Here is a 13,900-nt window from a genome sequence, read left to right on the forward strand (position 1 = left end):
GGATAGAAATGTCACTGAAAATAGATTTCTAAATCATCTTAAAAGGACAGAGAATTACCAGACGTCAAATCATGTCTATGCCAAACAGGTATTAGATGCGTCATCAAACTTCACATAATGCCATCTTGCACTGGCATCCCTAGCTGGGTCTTTTATATACTGGATAAAATACTGCAGACTCCTATATTCTGCAACCACCAACAGACAAAAATAAGTCAAACCTCTAAATCCACCCCTTTCTCTCCAAGCTAAGGCCTGGGAAGGAATAAGTTAGCAGGGAAGTGGAGGGAGGAGGATTTTTTTTTTCATACAGTATATTTTGATCATATTTTTACCCTCTCCCAAGTTCTGTTAGACCCTCCCCATCTCCCTAGCCACCTGTTGTATACATTCCACCACCTGCATGTTTCCACTGACTCCTTTCCTGTCAAAATCTCTCCTGTATTTCTTAGCCTCTCGTTCTGCTGAATACTTTATGATTAATACAATTACAGATTTTTTTTAAAGAGAAAAACTGGAAGATACACTGATTTAAGGAGTTTCAGGAATGCTGTTGCACTGGATGTTGGTAGTTGTGATGAAAGCTCAGATATCTGCCCTCATAGGACTTTTCATAGCCTGCAAATACATTTTACCATGGGAAGCCACTGTCATTGTAGTAGTGGTGAAGAGCTGGTATCACATATTCCCAAAAAAAAGTTTTTTTTTTTTAAGTGGAATCTGAGAGGGTCACCCTGTGAGCCGTGTTCTCCGTTTGTCTCTACAGGGAACCCCGCAAGGTGGTCCTTCACAAAGGCTCCACTGGCCTGGGCTTCAACATTGTGGGCGGGGAAGATGGAGAAGGTATTTTTGTGTCCTTCATTCTGGCTGGTGGACCAGCAGACCTGAGTGGGGAGCTCCAGAGAGGAGACCAGATCTTGTCGGTGAGTACGTCCCTTTAATGTTTTTTTTCCATCATCTACGTCTAACATCATCCATGAAGACGTCACTTTAATCACAAAGATGCTTCACAACTTTGGGAGAATTTCAGTGCAGATGGTTCATAGATACTTGACGCTTGCCACTTTACTTTTCCTGGGTAAACATGGACATTCTGCCATCTTCGTTTAGGTTGTGGTGCATATCTCTATGCAACAGAACATTGAGAAGCATGGCTTAGTGAAATGGTGCATTGTTTGCTTATTAAAATCCCCATAATTTGTGACCACATGGCTAATACTTTAGTTTCATAACATAGTTTGGTGCATATATGGGAAAATAGATAAGGGAATGCCACATGGTGTGCCAGTGGTCATAAGTGGCAGCAGACAGCATTTGCCTAAGTGTAAAAATTACCAGAAACAAAACAAATTAAATTTTAAAAAAGAATTACCAGTAACAACTTTCAGGCATATATTATTGCTAATAACTTTATTAAGGTGAATCTTAAGGTCACTTTACTAAGGTATATGATAAACAAAAGCCTGTACCTGCTTAGTATGACACAACTGAGTGTGTTTAGAAGTGTATGCATTTCTATGACTCTCTTACCATAGTGTACCATCATAAGTATAGTCACCATTTCTAGTTATTTCCCCTAGTACTTTATCTGTGTGTTATCCCTTTTAACACATGCATATCACATAAAGCATATTAAAAATTTTAATGAGGCTGGAGAAAATTGCCAATCTGTAAGATTCTTGCTGTAAAAGCACTGGGACCTGAGGTCAGATCTCCAGCACTCATATAAAAACCTGGGCCCAAAGGTGCACAATTGCAATCCCAGTGCCGTGAAGGTGGACAGAGGAAGATCTTTGGGGAGAACGATAGAGAAAAATAACCAGTGTCAACTTCTGGTCTAAACACACAAACACACACACACACACATGCACACATGTGCTACAAAAAGAAATTAGTATACAGTACATACAATATTATTAACTGTAGGTGCTAAGCCATAATATAGACTTTAAGATCTTATTCATCTTAACTATAAAATTTATTTTCAAGTCTCACAATCACCTCAAAAGGTATTTCCTCATGATTATATGAGAGAATCAGGCTCACCAAGATTAAGTAACCTGTTAAAATTTAGCAAGTTAATGTATTTCTTATCTATCAAAAATATGAGTAAATTTTCTAATTTGATGCCCAGTTCTACTTGTCCTGTCCTTTCCTGCTTCCTTCCTTCCACTTTCCTTTTCTCTTGCTTTCTTTCACTTTCTTGTGTGTGTTCATCTACTTATTGAATGTTTCCACTACACAAAGTTCCCTCCATGGCCTGGTGAATGGCTAAATTCATTGAAAATGTTTATAATCATGTTAGAGCTTTAGTAATCATGTAAATAATAAAGAATTACGTAAGGATCCCAGTTCTTAAAGATAGTTATGGTTCCTAATTCAACAAAGCATATAGTTTTTGTTTTCATTGTGTACTCCAAAAATTGTTTTCACTTTATAGCTATGATTTATAGAAATAATTTTGCAAGACATCTTAATTTGTTAGACACAATTTCAATCCCTTAAACAAATAAGCAAATCTCTCTCTGCCCCCATTCTACTGCTACGTCCCCACTTCCTTGTACTCCTCTCTCATACACACATACAATCACATGCACACACACACACACACACACACACACACACACACACACACACACACACACACCCATTTCCCTAATAGTATACAAGAGTTGACCTGAGTATAGACAATACCCAAAAGTCCACATGAATGGCCTTACCTTGAGTGTCACTATGGCTCCCAGACATATACAGGTCTCTGCCATCCAATAGGTTGAAGCCTCTTGGATGCTGAGTCTGAGAAAAATGATGTAACATCACATGCTAGGACCAGTTTCTACCATCCATGGGCTAAGCTATGTCTTTGACACTTGAATGACATACAAGATATACTAGGCAGCTATCATCTGCCTCGGCCGTATTGTTTACATGTCTCTCTCTTTACTACCTTGTAAGATTTCTAAAAGGAAATTCCCTGTTTTTGTTTTGTTTTGTTTTGTTTTGTTTTGTTTTGTTTGAGACAGGGTCTCTCTGTGTAGCCTTGGCTGTCCTGGATTCACTTTGTAGACTAGGCTGGCCTTGAACTCACAGTGATCCACCTGCCTCTACCTCCCAAGTGCTAGGATTAAAGGCATGCACCACCACGCCTGGCTTTAAAATTCCCTGTCTTAAAGGAGTTTTTATTCTCAACCTTTAGCATAGTAACTGTTATATAGCTTTGCTCAAAAGAAATCATTATAAGCCTGCATCCAATTCTGAAATCATCTATTCTACCAGACCTTCAATATATGGAGAGCCATCAATGTAATCACCACATAAAGAAATTGAAAGAGAAAACCACACGATCATCTCCTTAGATGCTGAAAAAGCATCCAACAAAATCCAGCTTCCCTTCATGTTAAAAGTTTTGAAGAGATCAGGGATACAAGGCACATACCTAAACATAATGACGGCAATATACAGCAAACCTATAGCCAATATGAAACTAAATGGAGAGAAACTTAAATCAACCCCACTGACATCATAGACACAATAAGGCTGTCCATCTTGCCATATCTCTTCAATATAGTACTTGAAGCTCTAGCTAAAGCAATAAGAAAACTAAAAAAGATCAAGGGGATACAAATTAGAAAGGAAAAAGTCAAATTATCACTATCCATGGATGATATGATAGTATACGTAAGTGATCCCAAAAATTTTACCAGTGCGCTCCTCCTACATCTGATAAACCCCTTCAGCAAAGTGGCTGGATACAAAATCAACTCAAAAAAACAAAAACAAAAACAGTAGCCCTGTTGTATAAAAATGACAAACTGGCTGAGAAAGAAATTAGGCAAACTACACCCTTCACAATAGCCACAAATAATATAAAGTATCTTGGCGTAACTCTAAGCAAGCAAGTGAAAAACATATATATTTATATATATATACATGTATATATATATATATATATTTCAAATCTCTAAAAAAATAAATTAAAGAAGATATCAGAAGATGAAAAGATCTCCCATGCTCATGGATCTGGAAATCAACATAGTCAGAATTGCCACCTTGCCTAAAGCAATCTGCGAATTCAATGCAATTCCCATCAAAATTCCTACACAATTCTTTACAGACATTCTCAACTTCATATGGAAAAACAAAAAAACATAATAGCTAAAACAATCCTATACAATAAAAGATCTTCCGGAAGAATCTCTATCCCAGATCTCAAGCTGTACTACAGAGCAACAGTAATAAAAACAGCATGTTACTGGCATAAAAATAGGCAAGTTGATCAATGAAATTGAATCAAAGACCCAGAAATAAACTCACACACCACACACCTATGGACACTTGATTTTTGACAAAGAAGCCAAACCCATACAATGGGAAATGATAGCATCTTCAACAAATGGTGCTGGTCTAACTGGGTGTCTACATGTAGAAAAATGAAAATAGATCCATATTTATCACTATGCACAAAACTCAAGTCCAGTGGGTTAAAAACCTCAACATAAAACCAGACACACTCAATCTGTTAGAAGAAAAAGTGGGGAAGAGCCTTGAACTCGTTGGAACAGGAGATAACTTCCTGAAGAGGACACCAACAGCTCAGGGTCTATGGTCAACAATTAATACATGGAACTTCGTGAACCTGAAAAGCTTCTGTAAGGCAAAGGATACTGTCAACAGAACAAAACGACAGCCTACAGACTGGGAAAAGATCCTCACCAACCCTACATCCAACAAAGGGCTAATATCCAAAATACATAAAGAACTCAAGAAATTAAACACCATCAAACAAAATATCCCAAGTAAAAAATGGGGTACAGAGCTAAACAGAGAATTCTCAACAGAGGAATATTGAATGGCCAGAAAGCACTTAACAAAATTTTCAATATCCTTAGTCATCAGGAAAATATAAATCAAAACAACTCTGAGATTCCACCTTATACCTATTGGAATGGCTAAGATCAAAAACTCAAGTGATAGCACATGCTGGTGAGGATATGGAGAAAGGGAACACTCCTCCATTGTGTGTGGGAGTGCAAACTAGTACAACCACTTTGGAAATCAACCTGGTACTTTCTCAGAAAATTGGGAGTAGTGCTACCTCAAGATCCAGCTATACCACTCCTTGGAATATACCAAAAAATGTTCCACCATACAACAAGGACATTTGTTGGACTATGTTCATAGCAGTGTTATTCATGATCGCCAGAAACTAGAAGCAACCCAGATGTTCCTCAACTGAAGAATTAATATAGAAACTGTGGTACATCTACACAATGGAATACCTACTATTCATCTATCAAAAACAAAGACATCATGAAATTTGCAGGCAAATAGATGGATCTGGAAAAGATCATCCTGAGTGAAGTAACCTAGACCTAGAAGGACAAGCACGGTATATATTCACTTAAAGTGGATATTAGCCATATAATTCAGGATTACCACACTACAATCCACAGACCTAGGGAAGCTAAGTAACAAGGAGGACCCAAGGGAGGATGCTTAATTCTCATTCAGAAGAGCAAATAGAATAGACACTGGAAGCAGTTGAAGAGAGGGAACAGGATATGAACCTACCGTAGTTGTCCTCTGAATGACTCCACCCAGCAGGGGATCGAGGCAGAAGCTGAGTCTCACAGCCAAACTTTGGGCAGAGCACAGGAAGTCCTATGGATAAGTAACAGATAGAAGGACCCAGAGGGAACAGGAACTCCACAAGAAAACCAACAGAGCCAAAAAATCTGGGCCCAGAGGGGCCAACAGAGACTGATGTACCAAACAAGTACCATGCTAGGAAAAGACCTAAGCCCTGAACTCAAATATAGCTGATAGGCAGCTTAATCTCCATATGGGTCTCCTATTAAGGAGAGAAGGAGCTGTCCCTGTCATGGACTCTGTTGCCTGCACTTTGATCACTTCCCCTTGGCGGAGTGCCTTACCATGCCACAGAGGAAGAGGATACAGGCAATCCTGATGAGACTTGATAAGCTGGAGTCAGTTGCTAGGAGAGAAGGGCTCCTCCTCTCTGAGAACTGGGGGAGAGGAATAGGAAGGATGGGGAGGGAGGGTGGGACCGGGAGGAAATGAGAAAGGGGGCTACAATTGGGTAAAGCAAATAAAATTTTTTAAAAATAAAAAAGAATTTTAAAAAAGTAAATGTATCTGTTTAAATATTAAGACCACAAATCAAGTAAGGCAACCAACCAAAATTACAGTCTTGAAAATTACAATTCATAAGACATGACAGTCTCTGAGGTCTGATAGCATACCCTTTATTATGCGCAACATTTGGGAAAGCATTTGATGTTAAAAATACCATCTGGAAATTATTCCACATAAGAAGAGAAGAAGGAATTTTTTTTTAGCTTGCTTGAGTCTATTTAATTTTCAATAGAAAGTACCTAACTTCAAATTAAATGCTGTGATTTCATTGGTCAGCTATTAGAGAAAAAAAAATAAACTTTTAGAGGCTCTAATGAAATAAAGGATAGGAAGAAAATGACAGATTAAGATTATGAATAGTGGAACATGAAAGATACAGAATGTTGCTTCCACAACTTAAGCTGGACATTAAAAGCAAGAAGAGCATTCCCAGAAAGCACAAACAGAAACTCTTAACAATCAGAGCTAAATAACAGCTTGGTACATGACACTGGTCATGTAAGATTAATTTCCAAACTATTCATGTTAGCAGTAACCTAGAAATTTCAGATGGAGGATAGAGGGCTTGGAGTAGGTTTCGCTCTCATGCAATCTTCACAGATAGGATAACTGTGTAGCAAACAGTAACCTTAAGATTGAGGGCAGAATATCCATGCCATACAACTCCACCATACAGACTATAGACTTTCCCTAATGATTTATGTGATCGTGGCTTACAGTGTCCCAGCTCTAGTGTGCTTGCTTTTATGTCCCCTCCTCTCTCTCCTCCCCTCCCTCCCACCCCAAGACTAACACTTGAAATGTCACATACCAAGTCTTCATTCAGGGTTGCTATTACCAACAATTATAAATTAAGAAGTATTTTAATGCAAATTTTTTGAGAATTGCTTATGTGTATACAATATATTTTCACCAGATCTACCCCTGCCTCTCTTACTTTTCCTAGACCTACTTGCCACTCCCAGCTTCTTGTCTCTCTTCCCCCTCCCCCCTCCTTTTTTTTTTTTTTTTAATAACTCAGTTGTGTGCCTGATGTGAGTCCACCCTCTAGAGTACTGACAGCCTATATGAAACCTACCCCTAGAGAAAAATGACCCACCGTCCTGAAGCAGCCATGATGGGCTTGATCCTATGCAGGTTTTATAGGCGACCCTTGCTGCTGTGAATTCCTGAGTGTGGCAGACAGGTCACTGCCAGGTGACAGTTTCTCCGCAGTGCTCCCAGCTTTCTTCTACCATCTGTCTGCAACATTTCCTGAGCTTCTGGGTAGGGAGTGCGTGATATGGATGTTTCTGATGTTTTTAAAGTAAAAGGTAACCATGTCTGAGGTATAATTTGGTATGGCTTGGATTATTCCTTCTTTCAGACAGGGTTTGCACCAGATCTGTGTTCCCTACAAAGAGTGTTTCTTGGAATAGTTATGGAGGATTGCTACTATAGCTACTTAGTGCTAAGTTACTATAGTTATAGTTACTATAGTCTTCGCTGAAGAACTCATCAAAATATCTGTGTACCAGTGTGCTCTGGGAATATCCTGAAGACACATAAAGTAGTGTTTTTTCCAAACGTCTTTAGCCACGAAATCCTTATATAACAAATACCTTAGAGAACAGTAAGGTGAGAAATGTCAGGGGAGAAATTTTTACAGTTTCCAAAGTTAACCATTTATTATATTCTTTTTTGTTTTTTATTTATTATACAATGTAATGGACTTCATCGTGACATCTTCATCCATATATGCCAATGCACATCGTCCTTTGCCCCTCCTCCACTCCCCCCCCCCCATATCCTACCTGCATTGTCTTTTTAGCCCCCTCCCAACCCCTCCAGTAACCTTCCCTCTGCTTTCGACTCATAGGAATTCCATTTCCTTCCCTCCATTCCTGTTTCAGACACAGGGTAGTGGGTGCCACCCAGTGTGTAGTGTTTGACATCAGCTGAACATATTGCCTGACAACATGAAGCAGCAGCTAGGCAGGCTGAACTGGGGAGATGTATTCCTGCTCCCCACCAGAACTCTAATCCTGAAGTAGTTAAGATAGCGCAAGGTCTTTAAAAGCCATCACCTTGGGTTAAATTCCATATATCCACTGAGGGTGATCTTTTCTCTCTAATTGCTCCTTTATGTATTTTATTTCTTAGGGAGTTGTTGTAGAAAGAATTCCAGTCATTGGACCAGATTCTTGAAGAATTTTCAGAACAGATTTTAGGGCATTCATCAGGCAAATGCATTAACCAACACAGTGGCCTCCTTGGGCATTCTTCCTGCAGAAGGAAAAATAAAAATGTTTTCTGTTATTGTTTGTTTTGATGCTTTTCTAGGGGAAAAAAATGTGAAACCAGGCATGTTCTGGAAGCAGGGAAATCCAGGAGCACAAAGCCATCATCTCCTGGAGGCCTTCCTGCATTAAAGCAGAAAAGCAAATCTCACATGACAACAAAAAGCAAGCATACGAGAGGAAGTCTCTTTCCATAAAGCCACTAATGCTAACAGTAGTGCCCCATTCCAACCTAATTACCTTCCAATGGCCCAGTAACTTGAAAATACTATTGGCATACGAATTTAAAGAATTAATATACAACATGTGAACCCTAAGGCATTTAACCCCTAACAGCCCAGCTCTGCTTTAAGAGTCCTTTTTTCTTGTTGGTTGCCAAGGGCATACAAACACCCCCAGTCACATTCAACCTTCTAGCCTCCGGGAAGGACAAGCCTTCTAAAACTCTATCACAGCCTTTCTTGCCTTCTCTAAAGCCTCCCAATGGTGTCCTGTGTCCTTAACTGCTCAAATGTTGATGTGGTGTGCAAGGTATGGAGGCATCTGGCTTCTGCCCACCAGCAGAACCTCATCCACACTCACTCACACTTCAGCCACCCTGGCTTTTTCTTCGCCTCTAGTTGTGTGTACTACCAAAAACATCTAGCAACTAGGCTCAACCCTGCAGGTGGCCCATACATTGTGAGCCAGGATTCTGAGTCACTCAGGACAGCTCAGAACAACAATCACTGTCAGGAAGCATTTGACTGCTGCAACAAAAGCAAGAACTGTGTTGAGGAACCAGGACTGAGCAATAGTCCTGGTGGGCTGGGTTCTCTCCTTCTGTAGAATACCACTGACAAGGAGCTGTGAGCCAATAGAGATCTTCTGCCAGGCAGCCAGAAAAGACTGGCGAGCTGGATTCACCATGTTTCTTTTGGGACATAGCCACCATTCTCTGGTATAGACTCTAGCTGTATAACACACAGAAAATGGAAACAGCTCATTCAACATGATGGGCACAGTGAGAACCAAAACCAAGCACTGCTACTTTCCGTTACACTCTTTAAGTCTCGCTTACGCAGTGTGTCCTTATCGTATGTAACACAGCTCAAGTTGAAAAGATGCAACCAAAAAAAAAAAAAAATGGCACAATGATGAAAGTATATTTCGAGGCAGTCCTATGGTAGCTATCCCACGGGAATCCTGCTGAAAGGCTCAGCTGTAAATAGCTCTCTAAAGCCCAAATTCAATTCAAGGAAATGAGAATCATCTTGTCTCAAAGTCATAATTCTAAAATGTACATGCAGAAATGAATAGAGTCTATGAATGTGCTATCCAGTCCTACTGAGTTTAAGGACTTTTCCCACTTGGAACACACATTAATTATCATATGAAATGTGCTTTGGAAATTCTGTCTTTAACTAATCTTCAAAAAACTCATACATGCGCTTGCTTTGGGAGGAATAAGATTTATACCATAAAGTCCTTATAGGGCATCTTCTAATTAATTGAATAAGGTGACTGACTGCTGAGAACACAACATAAAAGTGTAGTCTATGTCCTCAGTGAGCGTAGTGCCTCATGAGGAATCAGAAAGATGGCGACTTCCAACATAGAAAGCTAATAGGAAGTGCCCAGACCCACTGAGGCCAGTGTGGGAACATGGGGAGATTTGTACAAGGGGCCACTTTCCTACAAAGAGGGCCTGGAGGCATAATAGAGACTCCGAGATAAAACACCTAACATCAGTCAAATAATCACTTCACACCAAGCACTGAGTTAAGTACTGCACAATCTCTTGAATTCTCCCGCAATCACTTGGTTGACTTGAAGGCACAGAGAAATTCAATAATGTGCCTGAGATGCACCAATAATCAGTACCGACAATGGTATTTGACCTGCTATTGCTTCTGATTTCAAAGTGACGCCTTTACTGCAACTCCAAACTTCAGAAGGAAATTGAATGTGGCACTTCATTTATGTCTGAGACCATCCACACTCAGAGCTCAGTCACTGGGGGGAAAACACACATAATGCCTACTGTAATGGAGCACTTATAAAGAGGTGTGTGAGCCACCTAGGAAGTCTTTGTGCCTGTGGACCCCAAGACACTTCTAAGTATCTAGATCATTGGAAATGTCACCCGAGATCAAGATTGCCCCTCAGTTACCTCTGTATCTCCTTTTGTAAATTTGGACCTAGAATATCAAAGTCCCTTAGGAAACCTAGAGTGACTCTCACTGGCACTATTATGTGGATCTCTAAGCCCCTGGCCCTGCCTACCCTGAAGATTCAGAATTTCCTAAAGTTTTAAGCTTTCTAATTGATAGGATGTATTTACCAATTTGGACAGATCCTGTTGACTAACAGGAAATCCCAAATATCAGAAAAAATATTAAATGCTATGCTGCATACTTAAATAACTAAACATTCAATGTTTCTTTTAAGTCAACTTATGGTTTATTCTATTCATTAAAAATGGGGAGGGGTTCATTTCGGTGGGTAGTAACAGTTTCTCTACAACCTACCTCCTCTTGGATGTAAGATGATAGCTGATCCCAGACAAAGGGCGAACTTCAATTTGAGATAAGAAGTGTCCATCAACTAACATGGGGTAACTTGGCATCAGTTTGGCTTTGCCTCCTAATAATCTTGCTACTTAATAAGCCTTGCATTTATGCCATGTTTTACATGTTCAAAGCCCCTTACTGTGGGCATCATCTCACCTTCGTTGGATCCTCTCAGGTGATGTTAAGAAACGGATCACTTCCGTTCCATAGAAGCAGGAACTGAAGTGACTCTCTAGCTTGGACCCAGGCTAGCACTAGGTTCCCGCCGTCACCACCAGATGCTTAGCAGTGCTGACTTCTGCTCTTGAGTGTCCCTGACAGAGCCTGCAGAGAGAACTAAACTGCCGGAGTTCTGGGCTCCAAGCAAATGTAATCAGCTGTGGGTAATTTAAAGAACCAACAAGAAGAAAAAAAAAGAATTTGTTAGAGAAATAATTGAAAGCTTGTAGGACCTTCAGAGAATTGTAGGAAGTGAAGCTCAGAGGCCAGGAGCTTGAAGGTGCCCATTTGCACCCAGACTAAACCGCTCTGCAATATTCTCTCCCTCCCTCTCTCCATCCCTACTCCCCAGCTCCTCCCCACTTCCTCCCTTTCCTGCTCTAGTATAGGATGATAGGTCTCAGGCCCTGCCCAAGATCTAGCTGGCAAGGGAGAGAGAACTCTGCCCCATCCTGTATCTCTAATGAGACAGGCATGTGATGTGCTTCCTTCCCATCATGGATTGTTTTAAAACAAAAAGGATCCTAGATCTTTGGGCTTGCAGAGCTCTACAAACAGAATGTTTAGGTCCGCAGTATTAAGAATCATAATTACTTTCCATCTATTTGCCTGCAAATTTCAATATTTCCTTGTTTTTAGTAGCTGGGTAGTATTCTGGAGTATAAATGTACCACAGTTTCTTCCATTCTTCAACTCAGGGGAATCTAGATTCTGTCACAGGCCTAGGGGAGAGTAAGAGGGTGAAAGAGGGAGGGAGGGGGGAACAGGAAGATACAAGTGAGGGGATAAAAATCGGGATGTAATCTGAATAAATTATTTAAATTAAAAAAAAGAATCATAATTACCTTTTGAACAATAGAATTGCTCCTGAAAGAATGAAAGGAATGAGCAAGATGACAAGAAGAGTCCTAAATACTGGGGACAGCCATGGTTTTCCTATTGACATCTTGCAGACCAAAGTTCTAAGATTCATAAAGGTCAAAACACTTGCATAAGGCCACATAGTAAGAGTACTGGTCTACCTAACTTCAAAAATCAGTGCTTTTTAAAAACTCCTTCACACCAATGTTATTCATATAACTCTTCTACCTTTCCCTAAGTTCCCACTGAGTTAAATACAGAAATCAGCTCTGTGTGTGTGCTCGTGTGCATGTTCACGGGCAGATGTGAGTGTGCCCTTGCATGTGTGGAGACCAGAGGTCAATCTCAACTGTTATTTCTCTGGTGCTGTTCATCTTGGCTTTTTGTTTGTTTGTTTGTTTGTTTGTTTGTTTTGTTTTGTTTTGTTTTGTTTTTTGAGACAGGATCCCTCCCTAGCCCAAGACTCACTGATTAGGCCTGGGTGGTGATCCAGGAAGGCCCAGACATCGATCTGGCTCTATCTCTCAAGTCCCAGCACATTCCACACCTGGCTTCTAGGTAATGTCCCCTAGCTGAGGTCCCCACACCTGGCTTCTAGGTAATGTCCCCTAGCTGAGGTCCTCACACCTGGCTTCTAGGTAATGTCCCCTAGCTAAGGTCCCCACACCTGGCTTCTAGGTAATGTCCCCTAGCTGAGGTCCCCACACCTGGCTTCTAGGTAATGTCCCCTAGCTGAGGTCCCCACACCTGGCTTCTAGATGTAAAGTCTAGGGATCCAGACCATGTCCTCATGCTGGCATTGCAAACACGTGACTGTCTTTATAATAATGGAGCTAATCCAACTTTTGGAATTGACATAAATATAGATACAGTAGGTAGACAAAGTGAAAATATAATTTATGTGTAATAACAATCTTACGTGATAATGTGTGGTTTACTGAATCCTGAATGGTGTCTGGCACTTCGTGACTGGTTTTAAGACTTAAGGATGGGGAACAGAATCTTGTTCACTAGGGTCCTATACCAAGAAACGTTAAGGGAAATGAGGATAAAGACAAATTCTTAAAGGATTTAAGAAGGGGACCAGTGAAATGGCCCAATGGGTGAAACCCACAACCAAACCTGACAATGGGACTTCAATCCCTTGGACACAGGGTGGAAGAAAGAACCGCTTTCTCTGCGTGTGAGTCTCTCTGTCTGTCTCTGTGTGTGTGTGCGTGTGTGTGTGTGTCTTTCTCACACACATGTGTGTGCTCACACATATTTAACTATTTTAGTATAATTATTCTTTTTTAATTTTTTTATTCTTCTCTTCAATATAACATCCCAACTGCAATTTCCCCTCCCTCCTCTCCTCCCACTTCCCCCCACCTCCCCTCCCCATTCACTTCTCCTTCATTTCCCTCCAGAAAAGGACAGACCTCTCAGGAATAGCAACAAAATATGGCATATAAAGTTGCAGTTAGACTAGGCACCTCCCCTTCTATTAAGGCTGAGCAAGGCAACTCAGTAAGAAAAAAAAAGGGTCCCCAAAGCAGGCAAAAGAGTCAGAAGACAGCCCCCACACCCACTGTTAGGAGTTCCACAAGAAGACCAAGCTACACAACTGTAACGTATGTGCAGACGGCCTAGATTAGATCCATGCAGGTTCTCTGGTTGTCGGTTCAATCTCTCAATCTCTGTGGGCCCCTATAAGGCCAGGTTAGTTGGTTCTGTGGAGTTTTCTTGTATGTTCTTAGCCCCTCTGGCTCCTACAATGCTTCCTCCCGCTCTTCAGCAGGTCTCTCAGCACCCTGCCTAATGTTTGGCCGTGGTCTCTGCCTCAGTTTCCAT

General features: G+C 40.7%; 1 protein-coding gene across 21 annotated transcripts in view; it reads left to right on the forward strand.

Annotated features, from left to right (window-relative positions):
- The window catches only part of Dlg2 (discs large MAGUK scaffold protein 2), a 1,899,378-nt gene that overhangs the window by 1,575,103 nt on the left and 310,375 nt on the right, over window positions 1-13,900 (forward strand). For all 21 annotated transcript variants that reach the window (XM_051148923.1, XM_051148943.1, XM_051148920.1 and 18 more), the window contains one exon: window positions 767-923. In XM_051148923.1, coding sequence (XP_051004880.1) covers window positions 767-923 — 157 coding nt within the window. The remainder of the gene's footprint in view (window positions 1-766; window positions 924-13,900) is intronic.

This window comes from Acomys russatus, chromosome 7 (genome assembly GCF_903995435.1).
Source record: "Acomys russatus chromosome 7, mAcoRus1.1, whole genome shotgun sequence".
In the NCBI taxonomy this organism is placed as follows: domain Eukaryota; kingdom Metazoa; phylum Chordata; class Mammalia; order Rodentia; family Muridae; genus Acomys; species Acomys russatus.